This window comes from Triturus cristatus, chromosome 6 (genome assembly GCF_964204655.1).
Source record: "Triturus cristatus chromosome 6, aTriCri1.1, whole genome shotgun sequence".
Taxonomy (NCBI): Eukaryota; Metazoa; Chordata; class Amphibia; order Caudata; family Salamandridae; genus Triturus; species Triturus cristatus.
Window position 1 is genome coordinate 1,762,240,005 of NC_140589.1, and position 18,250 is coordinate 1,762,258,254.

The 18,250-nt window shown below is 42.8% G+C and overlaps 1 protein-coding gene across 3 annotated transcripts in view; it reads left to right on the forward strand.

The window, feature by feature from the left end:
* The window catches only part of CDC42BPA (CDC42 binding protein kinase alpha), a 797,672-nt gene that overhangs the window by 464,403 nt on the left and 315,019 nt on the right, over positions 1-18,250 (forward strand). For all 3 annotated transcript variants that reach the window (XM_085613029.1, XM_085613030.1, XM_085613031.1), the window contains exons 10-11: positions 269-435; positions 12,824-12,946. In XM_085613029.1, the coding sequence (XP_085469155.1) occupies positions 269-435; positions 12,824-12,946 (290 nt within the window). The remainder of the gene's footprint in view (positions 1-268; positions 436-12,823; positions 12,947-18,250) is intronic.

Consider the following 18,250-nt stretch of genomic DNA (forward strand, 5'->3'; position numbering starts at 1 on the left):
TTCCTATTTGCCGGAGATGCAGGACTGTACACTCTCCTTAATATTCAAATCTGTAAATTATAGTGTCATAAACCGAAAAGATATATTGTTTAAAATGATAGGTGAAAAATTCATAAAAACATTGTTTTTAATTTTAACTTTGTGATCAATGTACGGTAATAGTTTTAGCTGTCTGGAAAAAAAATGGTAATTACATTTAAAATGAATCATAAAGATTGAATATTCCATTGAAATTTCTGGCTCTATTTCATTTTTCTTCTTTCCTCAGTGTCCTTTCGGACCGAAGTTCTCTAAGAGATACAGCGCGACCGATGTCTGTGGATCTCGATGCCAATGTTCAAAGAACCTTGGAGGATAGCTTAGCTACCGAAGCGTACGAGCGACGAATAAGGCGTTTAGAGCAGGAAAAACTTGAGCTAAGCAGAAAGTTGCAAGGTAATGAATGCTTAGTAAGACTTGTGAATATATAAGAATACATTTTTATTTTTGAAAAACTGTAGTTGTAACTTGCTTCTTCATTATCTTGCGTACTGTACAGTCACAGAGAATGTTCAACTGAGGCTTGCCTAACAAAGCTCCTCTTCAGGTGTCGGTAATTGCTTTAAGAATAACCCAATTGCCGTAAAATGTCCAAATGCCATTAGACTGGTACATTCATGCATTAGAAATGTGACAATTTCCTATTTTTGTCTTTGTTGGATTAGAATACTGGAATTTTCTAAACCAGTCAATGGCAAAATTCACATTGATAAGTCTCTTTGCTCCAATTGTCAATTTAAGTCTCACCTGCCAGACATCATAAGCTCTGTAGGGAGCCTGTTGGGAACTTACACTGGGCTTCAAGCCCACCTATTGTTTACCATTGCTTGACTTTATTTATATATGATGGCTTGACTTCCTCTTCTGGTTTTTGTCCCGCCTCTGGAGTGTAGCCTATGTACAATCCTTTTGATTGGCTGTCTAGTGGCCCTGCATGACTCACTTTTAGGAAACTACTAAATATTATCCTTTTGGGTTAAGCACTGCAAGAGAGTGCATGTGTTTTCTGGCTCTTTCCCTTGTGTGCTCTCCCTCCTTCCCCTCACACTGAGTTGTTTTTTGGTCCTCTCCCAGCACCCACATTTCTCCTTGTGACATTCTCCCTTAGTATACTGTGTTGCTGTTTCCCTCGTGTGCTGCTTTTCCACTTCTAATTACAGGTCATTTACATACCCTTACTCATATCATTCTAACCATTTCCATATTGATGTTGGACCATTAAATGCTTAACAAGCCATCAGCTGAAAGCCATCCACGTCATTTATTGTCCTGGCCTTGTCACACAGAAAAGGGATTTTCCTTGTCAACTTATAAATTATTTTTGACTGGTTTATGATACATTCACAAACTCACAATTAAATGTTAGTGTATTTATTCATATTTAAATATCCCACATGCGTGACAGCGAATCATTCCGTTTTAGTGCACACTTGAAGGGTTCACAGAAAACAAACTTGGAAATCTTCACGCACTAGTCAACCTCACGTGTGCCCAGGTTAGGAAATGTAAGTAATTCATAAAGATTGCTGAAGTATGCCTGTAAACCTGCGACAGCCGCAGCTTTTTGTGGAAAACATTTCTGACTACCAATACACTCCTTATCCACATGCATTATTGTGCAGAGTGTTAAAATGCACATTGGAAATAGCCGTCTCGTGTACAATTCAACTTTTTTTTCTTTCTTTCATGGAGAAAATATTTTTCCACTGGGCATCTCTTCCTCTGCACCCCCTTCCCTTTTATTGATATGTACAAACCTTCAGGTCACTCCCACCCTACAGCATCTACTCCACTCCCCAGGAAGTAGTTTAAGGTAGAAGTAATTGTTGTGCTTTTTGTGTACTACAAAAGGGGTTTTACATTCATAAAAAAAGGCTACTTGCGCGTGTACACTAAACAGAGAAACAACTGTGTGAAACATTTTTCTGTGGTGATGTAGATAAACATAGAGACCTCAAATCGAACAGGATTGAAGAGCAACTAAGGATGGGATCCATAGTCATTCCTGAACATAAGTAGTGGTAGAATTTAAAACCAAAGTGAATTTGAGGGTAATGTGCTTCCTGGCGCTGCAAGGAAAAGGCAAGAGGTGGCTGGTCAATGGCTAGTCACACAGAGCACATGCAGTAGCAATAAGCACTTTCACCTGTATTGGCTCACAGTTGTTCAACAGTCAATAATTACAACATTTGTAAAGAGAAATAATGTATTTACTTGATTTGTTTGTAACAATATGTTCGAGGCATGTGAGCTGTAGATCACATGCTGTGCATATCCTGCCATCTAGTGTTGGGTCTGGATGTTTGCTCTTTGTTTTTGTTCGAAGAAGTCTTTTCCAGTCACGAGGTAGGTGGTGACTCCTTGCGGTGATAGTGCGCATGGGCATCAACTCCATTGTTAGATTGTTTTTTTCCGCCATCGGGTTTGGATGTGAATTGCTGCGCTCCGGTTCGGCACTGTTTCTCGGGTTCCTTTCAACGCACAATCTACTACCCTCAACGGTATTGTTTCTCGATCGTGTTTCCCATTCTCCACGTATTGTTTTGAACCAAGAATCTTCGATAGGAAAACTCGTGGAGGACGGTTGGGCCTACACATGCCAGGCTCCGTAGCAGTCGATGGAACGGACTCCATTCAAGCTCTGTCCTGGGTGTCGCGCCAAGTTTCCGCACACCGACCTGCACGAAGTGTGCAATTTCTATTTGTCCCCGGAACACGTCGAGAAAGACTGCGACGCGTGCCGATTGTTTCGATCGAAGAAGATGCTCCTTAACCGTCAGCCTAGACGTCACAAAATGCAACAGCAAGGCCGCTCCGTTCCGGACATTTTCGGAGAAGATTCCGACCAAGAACACGCTCAAGGAGCCGAGGAAGAAGAACATATTGCTGTGTCCGAAGCTGACTCTGACATGGAGGAAGAGGAGCAAGTTACACCGGGTCAACATACAGTGAGTACAAAAGCACCCTTGCACCAACAACCAAAACCTAAAAATGCTCCGGTCCTTCCTCTGCCTGCGGGCCAAGGTCAGCACCGAGAAAAAGTTTCGAGCACCCCACCCACGTGCCCACCGCCGAAACACAAAGAAAAGCCTTCCGGCTTGAGATTGAGCTGGCCCCCTAGCAGCACCAAACCGAAATCCTCTGCGCCGAAAACCAAGCATGTCCATCCTCCATCTTTGTCCAAGCCTAAATCTTCGGTGCTGAAGAGTTCGGAGCCAAAACTCTCGACGCTGAAAACTACAACTAAAGAGAAAAAAGACTCCAACAAAAGAGTTTTGTCTGATGTTCCATCTGCGGACCCGAAACAAAAAAAACTGGTTATCAACCCAGATACTGGACACATTCATGCCAAATTACCTGAAAAAAGAAAATTGGCACATCAGGATGAGCATCATATACCTCTAAAGAAAAGGAATATGGGTCCAAACCCATCACCACCTTATATTTTACCTCCTTCACCTACTAATCCTCACCTACTCATTACCCCCACTAATTCACCATCACCACTATCACATGACGCACAGGATGAGGGGGATGGGGATAACAGCATGCTACAAGATGTTGACCCATGGGAGGATTATAATACTGATCCACATACAGGCACTGACCCTGATTTGTATCCATCTAGGCCATCACCTCCTGGTGACCATATAGGTTATATTGAGCTTCTTAATAGGGCTGCTCACTATCATGGGGTGGAATTACATAAAGAGACTTTAGAGGAGGACTTCTTATTTGAGACCTTAACCTCCACTCAAAAAACAACACACACTTTACCAATGCTTAAGGGAATGCTTAAGCATGCAGATGAGGTTTTCAAAGACCCTGTCAGGGCAAGAATAATCACGCCCAGGGCTGAGAAAAAATATGAACCAGCTGTTTACATCAAGGGTCTGCTACCCTTAGACTCTTTGGTGGTCTCTAATGCTGTAAAAGAGCAAATTCACTAACAACAGGTGAGGCCCCTCCTCCTGATAAAGAGTCCAATTAATTGATGCCTCTGGTAAAAGGGTAGCTTCTCAGGCAGCTAATCACTGGCGCATTGCCAATGCTCAGGCTTTGCTAGCCAGATATGATAGAGCTCATTATGATGAGTTGGAAAAACGTATCCAATATCTGCCTGATGAGCATGAATCTAAGGCAAATGATCTCATACAAGAAGGAAAACTCGTTACCAATATCTCCATCAAATGTGGATTAGATGCAGCAGACACAGCAACACGTGCAGTAAACACAAGCGTGTTGCTACGCAGACACGATGGTTAAGAATATCAGGTTTTAAACCTGAGGTACAGGCCTCCATTCTTAATCAACCTTTCGACAAGGAACATCTATTTGGTCCAGCAGTTGACACCTCACTGGAGAAAATGAAAAAGGACACTGAAGTCGCAAAGTCCATGGGGGCTTTACAATTACCGGCTAGTAGAGGTTCCTTTTGCCGCTCCTTTTATGGGGTGGTTCCAAGACTGTTACCACAGAAAATCCCTCCTCCTCTTACAATGGCAACAACCAATTGTCCTCATCAAGAGGATATTTTAGAGGAGGTTTTAGAGGAAACCATGGTAAGGGAAGAGGCAGAGGTAACTCCACGCACTTCCTCCGCTAATAACAAACAGTGACTTCCTTCCACTAACCTCTGATCATTCCACTCTGTCTGGGGACGTTTCTCTCAATTTCTCCCTCTCTGGAACACCATCACCTCAGACAAATGGGTTTTACAAATTATCCAATATGGTTACTGCCTGAAACTTACAGACACTCCCCCAAACATTCTTCCAAGATCACATGCAATGTCACAGGAACATCTCACCTTTCTAAAAAAAGAGGTTCAATCTCTGTTAAAAAAAGGAGCAATAGAGCCAGTTCCATTAAAACATCAATGAACCGGAGTATACTTCCTATACTTCTTACTTCCCAAGAAGAACGGATCGCTCAGGCCTATACTGGACCCTAGAGAACTAAATCTATACATTCAATCAGACCACTTTCACATGGTCACTCTACAACAAGTATTTCCGCTCCTTCAACAAGGTGACTTCCTGTCCACTCTGGACTTGAAGGACACCTATTTCCATATTCCAATACATCCTGCTCATCGCAAATACCTAAGATTCGTAGTAGCAGGACAACATTATCAGTTAAAGGTGCTCCCATTCGGACTAACTACTGCACCCAGAGTTTTCACCAAGTGTTTAGCAGTAGTCGCAGCTCATCTTCGAAGACAACATATTAACATCTTCCCATATCTTGACGATTGGCTCATAAAAGACTACTCACAAGAAAGCTGTCTCCATCACACTCCCAAAACAGTATAGTTGCTCCATGATCTTTGGTTCACAGTGAATCTGCCCAAATCCCATCTACAGCCATCCAACACACAGGTGTATCTGGGAGCCACAATAGACACACAAAAGGCTTTGGCCTATCCCAATCCGGACAGAATCCACAACATGCAGACTCTACTCTGCCAGTTCAAACCTCAACACTCATTGCCAGCTCGAGTGTACATGCAGTTACTGGGGATGACGGCGTCTTGCATACTAATAGTCCCTTACGCAAGACTTCACATGAGTCCCCTTCAGGAGTGCTTTGCCAGTCAGTGGAACCAGGCTCAGGGTCTGTTATCGGATCTAGTGTTGGTGGACAGCCGCACCCATCGCTCTCTGCAGTGGTGGAATACGCAAAACCTTTCAAAAGGGCAGCCCTTCATTGACCCGGTTCCACAGGTAGTGCTAACAGCAGACGCATCACTCACTGGTTGGGGAGCTCATCTCCAAACACACACAATTCAAGGCATGTGGAGCTTGCAACAAAAGCAGCTTCACATAAATCATCTAGACCTGCTAGCGATTTTTCTAGCATTCTAAGCGTTTCAGGTTCATCTAGTAGGCAAAACTATCCTGATCCGTACAGACAACATGACAGCAATGTACTACATACAAAAACGGGGGCGGGTGGGTACACTCTCTCCAGCTGTTGCAGCTAGCACAGACCATCTGGAAATGGGCCATACATCACAGAATGTTTCTCCTTGCAGAACACCTTCCAGGACTAAACAATCAGATTGTAGATCTGCTCAGTTGTCAAAGACAACAGATCCACAAATGGGAGCTTCACCCTCGAGTTTTCCTCCCATTCTTCAAAATCTTGGGATTTCCAGACATAGATTTGTTCGCCACAAGCCTAAATGCAAAATGCCCAAACTTCGCATCCAGACATCCACACCCATTGTCCAAGGGCAATGCACTGTGGATGAATTGGTCAGAGATATTTACCTACGCTTTTCCGCTTCTCCCACTCATTCCATTAGTGGTTCGGAAGCTCAAACAGGCGTCCCTGACATTAATCCTAGTTGCTCCCACATGGGTCCGACAACCCTGGTTCACAACTCTATTGGAGCTATCAGTAGTTCCTCACCAAAAACTATACCTCACTCCCAATCTGCTCACTCAGAGCCATGGAGAGATAAGACACCCAGATCCCAGTCATCTCAACCTTGCGATCTGGCACCTTGAAATCTTAGAGTTTGGTTACCTCAATCTTCCGCCAGACTTCATGAACATTATCAAGGAGGCTAGATGTCCTACTACAAGAGCATGCTATGCAGCAAAGTGGAAGTGTTTTGTGATATACTGCAAGACAAATCACATAGATCCACTGAACGTTTCAGTTCAAAATATCATCTGCTATTTGTTACACCTACAGCATTCCAATTTGGCGTATTCTTCCATACGCTTACATCTTGCTGTAATAGCTGCTTACCTACAAAACAGACAACATCTTGTCTCTTTTTAGAGTGCCTGCCATCAAATCATTCATGGAAGGGCTTAAAAGAATCATTCCTCCGAGTCTACGAGGCTAAAGGGTCCACCCTTAGAGCCATTACATAAATGTGAAATACAATTTCTTACTTGGAAGGTAGCTTTCCTCATAGCTATCATATCTCTGAGGAGAGTGGGTGAGATCTAGGCACTAACCATAGAAGAACCATTCTTACAAATACCTCACAACAAAGTGGTTCTTCGGACCGATCCTAAATTTTTGCCAAAGGTCATTTCTGCCTTTCAAATCAACCAATTTGTTGAGTTGCCTGTGTTCTTTCCTCAACCAGATTATGTGGTAGAACGTGCTTTGCACACTTCAAATGTGAAAATAGCAATTCTTTACTATATTGAAAGGACAAAACCTTTTTGCAAAACAACTATTTGTTGCTTTTGTTCCACCGCATAAAGGCAATCCAATGTCAAAGTCTGGCATTGTTAGGTCGATAGTCAAATGCTTTCAGATATGATATGCAAAAGCAAAAATAAATTTAACAATTCCCCCAAGAGCGCACTCCACTCGCAAACTAGGGGCTTCTATGGCATTTCTAGGAGACATACCCGTAGGTGATATCTGCAAAGCTGCAACATAGTCTACACCTCACACATTCACAAAACACTATTGTGTAGAAGTGTTAGCAAGACAGCAAGGTAGTGTGTGCCAGGCGGTTTTATATACACTATTTCAAACCACTGCAACAGCTACAGGTTAGCCACCGCTTTGGGAGATAACTGCTTTTTAGTCTATGGACAGCATGTGATCTACAGCTCACATGCCTTGAACGGAGAATGCTACTTACCCAGTATGCATCTGTTTTTAGCCTGTAGAGCTGTAGAGTCACATGCACCCACCCGCCTCCCCGGGTACCTATACCTGTTGCAATTATATCTTACTTAGATGCATACATACATGGAAATCTCTTACTACTCTTACTAACTCCTTTATCACCCTCTGCGGCAAACAATCTAACAATGGAGTCGCTGCCCATGTGCGCTATCACCGAAAGGAGGAGTCACCTACCTTGTGACTGGAAAAGACTTCTTTGAACAAAAACAAAGTGCAAACATCCGGACCCAACACTAGATGGCAGGCTATGCACAGCATGAGACTTTACAGCTCTACACGCCAAGAACAGATGCATACTGGGTAGGTAGGATTCTCCTTCCCAAAATCAATATTTATTCCATGTCAATTTCAGCAAATTTGCAGTGCAGGTGTTTTGTAATTTCAACAGTGAGCAACTAATGGTATTAGTGACTCAACACATTTCAGAGACTCAGTCCCTCTTCAAGAAGCACCCATCATCATTTAAAACAAATCTACAGGGCAATAGATACATTACTAGCAAAATACACAACGTATCCCCTTATCCATATTCTATGCTTTACTCATATGGTAGATAGATATGTTGCTTTATTTCCTGAAATAACATTAAATTATCAAAAAAGATCCAGACATCTCACAGCTTACGTCAAACTATAAAAATACTTGTTGATCTTCCTCACCCATCACACCGCCAAGTGAATGTCCCATTGCATATTAACTACACCTCGTTGGTCAACACCAACGACATGGAAACAAATCCTACATAGGTTGAAACAAAAACGTCCAACCTCAGTGCTTTAGGCCTCCACATGAGGGTAGTAAGCACTATATAAATGCCATATTACAATATAATTGTGCATGCTACTAATAAAGTCCTAACACTGTTTACAATTTTCGTGGTACACATACCAATATTGCTTATGTATTTGTATACATTATCCATCCGCATTCTCTGCCTTAGGATTCTTCTCTTACCTCATTTCTCACCATTATATATACTGTTAAGCAATGTGCCAGTATATTTACATATACATTTTGATATGATCACATTAATAATAACACAAGATGAAAGACCAACATGATTCGTTGGGAAGGGTTCATATATGACGTTTGGGCATCCGTAATGCCACTACAGTGGAAGAGTTAATAGAAATTCACATTTGGATAAACAGTATTGATGCAAGAATACAATTCAACATTGTCAATCGGGGAACCAGAGGTGTATTTTGGTTTCACCTGACAAGGTGGATTCACAACAAATATTTATTCAAAATCAACACATAAAATATGTATCTACAGTTTAACAGTTTTTTATTTTTATTTCAACATGTTTTATTAAAAAAAGTTTTTTATTCAAGAACACATTAGCAATTCTGTTACAGGGTTTGCATCGATTCGTCCACTCGCTTTTAGCCTATATAATTCTATGCATTCTGTACCTGTCTTAACAGTCAAGAAGGAAAGGAATATCAGAAAGGAGCATGAAAGCAAGGGGTGAAAGAAGAGGTAGAGGACAGGCACCTGAGATTTACATTGCTTATACATTACGTCTGACATTGGATGGGACCATTCGGGCCCGATTACATTCTTGAGAGGGTGGAGCTTCACTTGGGTGTGCCAGGATGTGTCTCCCCGGCCTACCACGTTTTCATGGGGGCTCAAAAGAGTCTAGGAACGTGTCCAGGGACCTCCACATCCTTCTGGAGGCCGGTGTCCAGGGTGAATTCTGTAGTGTCATGTTGTCTGCTCCTCTAAGATGCGTGATCCAGTTGAACCATCCTTTGTACGATGTCTTAGTAGTGTCTTTCCAGTTTGTGAGTACCATTTTCACCGCTGCTGTCAGTAGTAAGTCCAGAAGGTCCCTGTCATCTACTGACCTCAACTCAGTGCTCATAAATCCCTTGGTGATAGCAGAGAATTCTTTTGTTAGAGTGCAGTCAAACATTTTATTTAAAAACCTAAAGATTTCACCCCAGAATTTTTTGGGGGGCTGGGCAATACAGGATAAGGTGTGCTAGATCTCCTTTTTCTTTGTTACAGTTCCAGCATACTGCCTCCTCCCTGAGGCCTAATGAGTATAATCGTGCAGGGGTCCAGAAAGCCTTGTGAAGCAACCAAAACTTTGTTTGTGAGAGCACTGGGGAAATCTTATTACGTAAAGCTGATGTCCATAGTGTGGCCCATTCTCGGTCATTGAAAATAGCTTTACTTTGATTATTCCAGTAGGCAGCTGTCTTGTCGTTAAGCTTGGAGGATTTAGGGCAAGGGAGTTTGTAGAGGTGTGAGACTGGGTGCCCTAATTTATTTATTCTAGATACGAGCTGGAAGATTGACGGTTGCGAGATAAAAACTTTGGTTTTGGTTTTGGACAAAGCCGTTCTGATTTTTAGGAAGTTATAAAATTCGATATCATTTAGTTCGTGTTTTTCCTTCAGGGCGGCGAAGGTGATGCGGTAGGTTTCGTTTTCTAATTGGAGGGGATAGCAGATCCCTTTCTCAATCCATGATTTCCCCTTGTATAGAATCCTGCTATTGGCCCAGAGTGATTTCTTCTTCGACCCTTTAATGCTGTTTTCTAGCTGTTTATCTAGGGTGATTTTAGTGTTTTTAAAGATCGGCATTGAGGTATAGGGGACAGTTTAACAGTTGTGATCCAATCAACCAGACGAATAGAAACGTTTTAAATTACAAGTTGAAAATGTGTTATCACGCATGGCAAAACAATATACAGACAAACAATATAGCAAATCTTTGCTCAAAGAAGCATTCACATTGCTATGAAAAGTAAAGAAGAGTTTCTGAGAATAAAGTACAAAGCAAAAACACTGATATGACTAAATAAATGAATACTCTATATCGTCAAACAAGCTCAACACCGTTGTACAAAAACATGGGCAAATTGTTGAATTTGTTGATAATTACAAACAAATCCTGTGTATATCAGAAATCAAGTCATTTTAGAGATATTCTTAGAAATTCAGAAAAGCAAACGAGTCATGCCTAAGAACAAATATTGTTGAGGAAAAAATGGAACGAATGCGTGTTTTAATTGAGGACATTGCACTAATATTACTTTATCAAAAATAATTTACCATTCACATTCTGATAATGCTATCAAAGGTTTATTTTGGGTTGGTACAAGGACTTTGCTACTCTGGAGGAAAGAGACAGTTAAAAGCAACAAAAAGAAAACAAGGTCAAACTATTTATGTGATGGATTGCAGCCAAACCTTACCACCACACCCTCTTTTCAAAGAGAAGCACCCTGGCCTGCGTTACTCCAGAATGCCAAGCCCACTCCAACTGTGAGAACACGCCAGAGAAAAAACCCTGATATTGAATTCAAACCCTCCAGAAAAGTCCTGGCTGAGTTCTCCGGTCAGAGACTATCGTTCTTTGAATCTCTACTCTGGGTCCCACTGGAAACTCTCCTGATTCTGAGAGTCCATGTGCTGCCATTCCCCTCTTAAGCACTCATTATGAGTGGCGGTGTTCCACCTGTAGTAGTAACTTCAGGTGGAATTATGCCATTCGGACGGGTATTGTTTCTGTAGGCCCAGAATTGTGTATGTATGTGAGTATGTGCAATTTTATTTCTGTAGAGCAAACCTAACCAAAAGGTAGCAGAGCAAAGGAACATGACTCCTGGCTCTGGGTCCTCAAATTCGGTACTGAGTAATCCTGAGTGCCTTTGACCTGATAATTCCAGGCCCGAGTCACTGGGAATAATTTCAGAGCCAGCAGCTGAAGTCAGGGGCAAAGCTCGGCCCCAGCACGACCCCTGCGGCATGCCTGAAAGCAAGCAGTGCTCTATCCAGGCAGGCTTTAATCTCACTGCCAGGCTACGTGCCTGGATGCCCTCATGTTGAAAAGACTGACATGGCTTTGGGCTTGCTATGGTGCCCTTGGTGATTTCTCTCCCTTGAGCAAGCACCTCTGTGCATGAATGGAGGAACACCAGCTCTCCCCAGGTCCCACCTCGACTACCACCTGGAGGATGGGCCACCTGAGATGTCGCTACCTCTCTTAGGACCTCCTTGTGCACCATACAGCTGTTAGTTTAAGTCACAGATGGTGTTGAGAGTCTGTGTTCAATATATGTGCTGCCACTGGTTATCCATTTGGCACAACAAGGGCAACAGCTCTGCAAAGCCTATGGGAAGAAAATTTAGATAGGGAACCAGGTGTCTGATCAAGACATTTTGGGTCTCAGCTGGCTCCTCCCTCGACTTGTGCACTGTTCCAGAATGTGATTGTGCAGTAGTTGGCCAACAGTGGAAATTGGCAAGACTTAGAAAGTTAAAGTATAAAGGTAAGATAAGAAGATAACATAGGAGACAATAGTTAATGTTCTAGTATAAATGGGGACAATAGTAAATGTACTCGTATAAATGGAGAAAAGAAGGAAGGTGATATGTTTTGGGAAAGGTCATAACTAATGTAGGAGAATGAGTGAGAGAATTTTTCTAATATGTTCCTTTATCTTGAGCTCTTTTTTTTAAAAAAACAGTGAGCACGATAACTACTAGAAATCAGTGTGGAGAAATTATAAGACTAGATCCTCTTTGTAAATCTGTTCTCCAAGAGTCCGTCATCTTTTTTAGGAACAGAACTACTTAATATTTCTTGAATCTAATTGGACCCTAGTTCAGCCAACGCTAAAGAACTAAAAGCTATGAAGATCATAGCTGCAAATTCAGTGACCTGACAAGAATTTGAAGAGACCAGTTTTTGAATGCACTGAACCTATATTTCATGAGAAACACATGTTTTTGGAGTGCAGCCATGTTTAAAGGTGTACTTAACAAGCTTAGGGTACTCATAAGAATGGGAGTTTTGCATAGATAACACATAACTCCAGAAAGTAAAACATATGACATTGTATCTGTTCTGGAGTGTAACTCTGTTGACAAAAAATGTGTTTTAATACTGGCATCTAATTGTACTTTGTGTCATTGTGTTTCCCTTCTTAAAGCAGTTAGACTGGACACTTTGATCCTCTCAGATGAGTGTTATGCACTGTTTAACGTTACTTGTTGCGTTCAAAGTTTCCTTTGAAAATACTTAGAAATTGTTCACATTATGCTGTAAGAAAATTATGCTTCTTAAACAAAAGATCCACTTCTGTTTCAATTAGAATCCACTCAGACGGTCCAAGCTCTTCAGTATTCTTCTGTGGATGGGCCTCAAACAGCAAGTAAAGAATTGGAAATTAGAAGCTTGAAAGAAGAAATTGATAAGTTGAAAGAGCAAACAACTGGTAAGTTGCCCCTGATCCACTTGTATGATATTTTTATAGGAAGAAGCTTTTTAAAACCAAATTTGAAATAATTAAAATGTTTTCACTAAATTTACGTATAGAATTTTGTCATACCAAGAGTCTGAATCTGTTATCCTAAAATGCTGCCACTGTAATCGAAGCTTCACTCTTCCCATTACATAATGCCACCACCGCAGTTCACAAGTTGGCTATATCATTTTTACCGCTTCTGCCTATTAAGCACTCAAGGTAACAGATCTGGTGGCTTAGTGGACTAATGTGTCACAAATTCAAATCCCGGCGTGTCCACTCAGCCGTTTATCCGTCTGAGGTCGATACAATGAGTACAATTGGGTTGGTTAGCAATAAACATCTGTTATTCAAGCGCCAAGATAACCTCCTGTGTGAACGTGCGATTTACAAATGTTATTATGTTATGACGAGAAGGTGAGGTGCAGAGAGCTCAAAGTATTTGATCAAGATCACTCGGCGTGGCACATACTAGTCTGCATCTCCTCCTAGGAAGAGGCCTACAGGGCACTCGGAGAAAAATTTGATTTCCAAACTTGCTAGTGCTGGGCTTCACTGCACAGATTTAACCTGTTTTCCTTGTGTTTTACTATTGACCACTTATCAATGCTTATGTGACATCAGCGTGTAGTGAGATTTAATGTTTGTTTGAAACCCCTGCTCTACTTATGCAAGACACTGATCTCTAAATGTCTAAGCATGCGGATCACTGGATAGGTGTCTGATTCTAATGCAGTGGACGTTTCCTGCTCTTCACACTACGTGCTTAGCACCCAGATACCTATGTGTATATGCCTGTAAATAGATTTATATATATATACACACACATATCTTAGAACTTTAAGCCTTCTATTCGGTGCTTGTCTAATGTGCAGGACAGGCACATTGAAGGAAAAGAAAATAGTAATTCAAGTTCCTTAAAGTTTTTAGAATATCTCCCTTTCTCAGGACCTCATCTAATTTGACTACATTGTTTTACCCTGAGTACGATAGGATATGATGAATATTTTCTTATGAATCTAAAGAAAAGGGTAAGGACAGTGGGGAAAAATGTAGTAAAGAAATTTCCTTTTGTTTATACATGGGTAAGGACCGAATGTATGGTCCTTTGGGGAAAGAGCCACAGTCAACAAAACTCTCTGTGTTGGTTCCTACCGGTGGGGTTTCTATTGATGGGACAAAGGGCTTACAGCATGGCTCGTCCAAAAGCATACAGACTGATGTTCAGAGCAGTAAATGTGAAAACCAGAATAGTTGTGATCCCTAAATTGCATCCTCAAACTGCAGCGTGTCTGATGTCGAAGTTTGTCTGCATAATACTCATCCTTTTTTATTTTTTATTTATAAAAGTATTTATTAAACCATATGCAATATACAGAAACAGCATCAAAAAGCATAGATATTTGAAGAACATCATAACAACCCGTGGCTATTTTGTTCATAGTCCTCACCAGTGGTAGATATCCAAACTGTACAGCATAATGAGGCATCACACATATTTGCAAAGGAAAACCAAGCTTACTGTTCCACATTTTCAGGGGACTCGTTCTGCTCCACAGTCCGCAGGTACTGTAACAGAGGCTTCCATATATCTTGGGGTTACTAAATCGTCACGACAATATACTAGCTTTCTGAGCCATTGGGTGGTCGAGGGCCTTGCCGTGCTTTCCCATGTCATCGCCCCTCGTCTCTTTGCCAGAAGCAAGGCCACTCTCACAAACTTGTCCACCACACCCTTTAGGAACAGCACCAAGCCCAATAAACATACTTGTGGAGGGCACTGCAGGTCGATGGTAATCATGGTAGATAATTTACAGATCACCTTAGCCCAGTATGCTGCAACCCCCTGACATAGCCAGGCTTAATGCCAGAAGTCAGCACCTGCAATTCCACAGCGCTTGCATGTATCAGTATCTCTGAGCCCATATTTGAAATATTTTTGTTGAGTATAGTAGGCCTGATGAATGTATTTGAAATGAATTATTCCGAGGTTGCCGTTAAACGTCAGGGTGCTGGTCATCTGACAGCAGTGTTCCCAGTCCTGTTGCGTAAGCTGGGGATTTAGATATATGTTCCATCTCTCCAGGCTATATTATGTTGTGGCAGTTTCTTGGCCATGGCAGCCTGGTAGAGCTTGATAATGAGTCTATGGCGCGTAGGGCTGAGGAGCAGTGTATGCAATGTCTAGTGTTGGGGGCTCTGCGGGGAAGTGGGATAATGTGCCTGCAGCGCTTTTTTCAGTCTATGAAAAAGGAATATAAACAAAGCTGTTTTGTTCTGTATGTAGCTAAGATCATCGTCTGTCATGAAGGCACCTTCTGGATACAAATCCAGCATGCGAGTAATCCCTGCTAGTTTCAGAGTATGCATAGTTCCCCTTTCATGTGTGACCGACAGGTCTGAGTGAAAGGCAAGTGGCAACAGAGGTTAATAAAAAGGTAGTTTCCCAGCCAGACGTCCTAGTGCCTGCCAGGCCGCAATGGTGGCATCAATAGTATTGTTTAAGTACGGGGTGTATGTTTTTGGGTGTGAGTTAAAATGGAAGTCAAGGGAATGGGGTGCGCATCGCCATCCTCCACCACTGTATGCCGGATAAATTCAAGAGAGCCGAACCAATAGTGCACATAGTGCGCATTAGCACACAGATAATATAAGTATTGATCAGGCACACTAAAGCCCCCTCTTTGTAGTCCAAGGTGAGTGTCTCCCAGCCTACTCGGGCTTGTTTACCCCTCCACGCATATCAGTCAGAGAAGCAAAGAGCGCATTGATTTGAAAAATTGTTGAGTCATTGGGATTGGTATGTTACAAAAAAGATATACAAATTTGGGCAGCACGACCATCTTGATGATAGCTATACGATCGGCTAATGACAGCGGGAGTTTCAATAATTTATCGACCTGCTGTTCTAATGTAGTTTATGCAATACCGTAGTTCTCGCGGATAACCACATCGGGGTCCCGATGTACCCACACCCCCAAGTATTATCCAGGGTCCATCGACCACACAAGCGGGCATTCCAGCTCCTGGAGCTGGGTGCTCTCCGTCAGCGGCACCACTACCGATTTGGCCCAGTTAATGTGGAGACCAGAGAATAGGCCAAACCGAATACATTCCCGCAGGACCGATGCCATTTAAGTGTGTGGTTCGTGTATAAATAGTAGCATGTCGTCCACGTAGAGTGAGATATTAACCGGGCGATGAACAAATCGGAGGGCTGAGGCCCCGTGTCGTTGTCTGATAATGCAAGCCAGTGGTTCCAACATTAACACAAAGAAAAGTGGAGAGAGGAGACACCCCTGCCTGGTCCCTCTGGTGATTTGGATAGGGTCCGAGGTGCAACCCTCCACCCGGATCCGAGCCCCAGGGTCAGTGTATAATAGGTGCACCCAATTGATAAAACTAGGCGGGAACCCCATTCGTCGCAATAAATAAAATAGATCTCCCCATTCAAATCAAAGGCTTTAGCTGCATCCAGCATCACAGCTGCTGCTTACAGTCCGGGGTCAAGGATATGAAATATGGCAAAGAGCGTGCCGTGCGTAGATTGTGAGAAGTAGACCTGATGGGGATGAATCCGGAAGGACCAGTTTCTGCATGAGGGGCTGCAGCCTAGTGGCCAGATTCTTGGCCTAAATGTTCGGGTCTGTATTGATGAGTGAGAGCGGCCTATAGGAGTCGCAACAAGATGGTGGTTTGTCTTTTTTAAGTAGGGTAATGATTAAAGCCTCACGAAGAATCGAGGGCAATACTCCGGATTCGTAGGCTCCAGCATACATTTCCAAGAGATATGATGTTAATTCCACACCGTTTTCTTTGTAGAATTCACAGGGGAATCCATCCAGCCCGGGGCTTTTTTGTTTGGGAGAGTTTTAATCGCCGCGCGTATATCATCTTATGTGATGGGTTGGCTTAGGAACTCCCTCTGCCCGTCCGATAGCCACGCAATGGCCACGTCTGATAAATATGTGTCCAGCTCCTGTGTGTCAGCCTCACCATGCGATGTGTATAATGTTGCATATACGTCCCTAAACTGTGTTACAATGTCTGGAGTGGTGTAATGATCCTGGCCATTATCGTCAGTGATCTTAGTGATAATGTGTCTGCCTGCAAGCTTTTTAATTTTAGTAGCTAGATGGTGTCCTGATCGCCCACCCTCACCATATGCACGGGCTCCATTGCGTTTAGAGATGTACCTGGTTTCCTCCTCAGCAAGCTTGTTATATTCTAGAATGGATTCTTTAATGGCTGTCAAAGTCTGATCCAAAGGCCAACAGTCATAGTCCCTCTTGAGACTCTGCAGATTGGCTTCCACCTTGGCCAACTGTCCGAGTAAGTCACGTAAGGAGTTGTACCAATGCAGGTACCCTGGATGGTTGTCTTAAACGCCTCCCAGAGGGTCATAGCTCTGTCAACTAAGCCTTTATTGTTATCAAAATATTGCACAATTGCCTCGCGAATTGTTTTAGTATATAATGGATCTAGTAGCGCCTCCTGGCAGAAGCGCCTAGTGAAGGAGCGGCAGATGGTCTGCGGGACATGTAAAGCAATTAGCACAGGATTGTGATCCGAGTGTGTTCAGGGCAGCCTCTTCACTTCGGACACCCAGCCCCCGGCATTCTCGCTCAGTAGGCAGTAATCCAGCGGGGACCAGCTGCCATGTGCAGTGGAGATGTGCGTGCCCACTAACTTATCTGCATCTCGGTTCCGCCATCCCTTCATTGACGACCCAGGCCGCCCTGGGCGAATGACCACCTCTGGCACTCAACTTGTCTCTGGCTGGGTCAAGATGTGTGTTGAAGTCATCCCCCCCACAAGATCATTGCCTCCGGCCAGTCCCGCAGAGTGGAAAGGACACGTTCAAACAAGGCAGGGTCATCTGTATTGGGACCATAGGTGTTTACAATGGCAATTATACCACCTGCTAGCTTCCCATGGACGATAGCCTACCGCCCAGCATCATCAACACAGGATTTAATCATGGTGAAGGGGAGGTTTCTCTTAATAAGCGTGATCACTCCGTGGGCATACAACGAATAGGAGGAAGCTGGGCGATAAGTGGCCCATTGTGCCCCAATACATCCCTCAGACTGTTTAGTTAAGTGTGTATATCCTGTAGAAGGGCAATTTTTACTTTGTGACGGTCAAGATTCGCTAAAACCTGGCAAATCTTTTTAGGCGAGTTAAGTCCCCTTACTTTCCAAGTGAGACAGGTAATCAGTGTGCTATTTGGGTGTTGCGACTAGACGGTTTATATATCAAGCATGTTTGAAA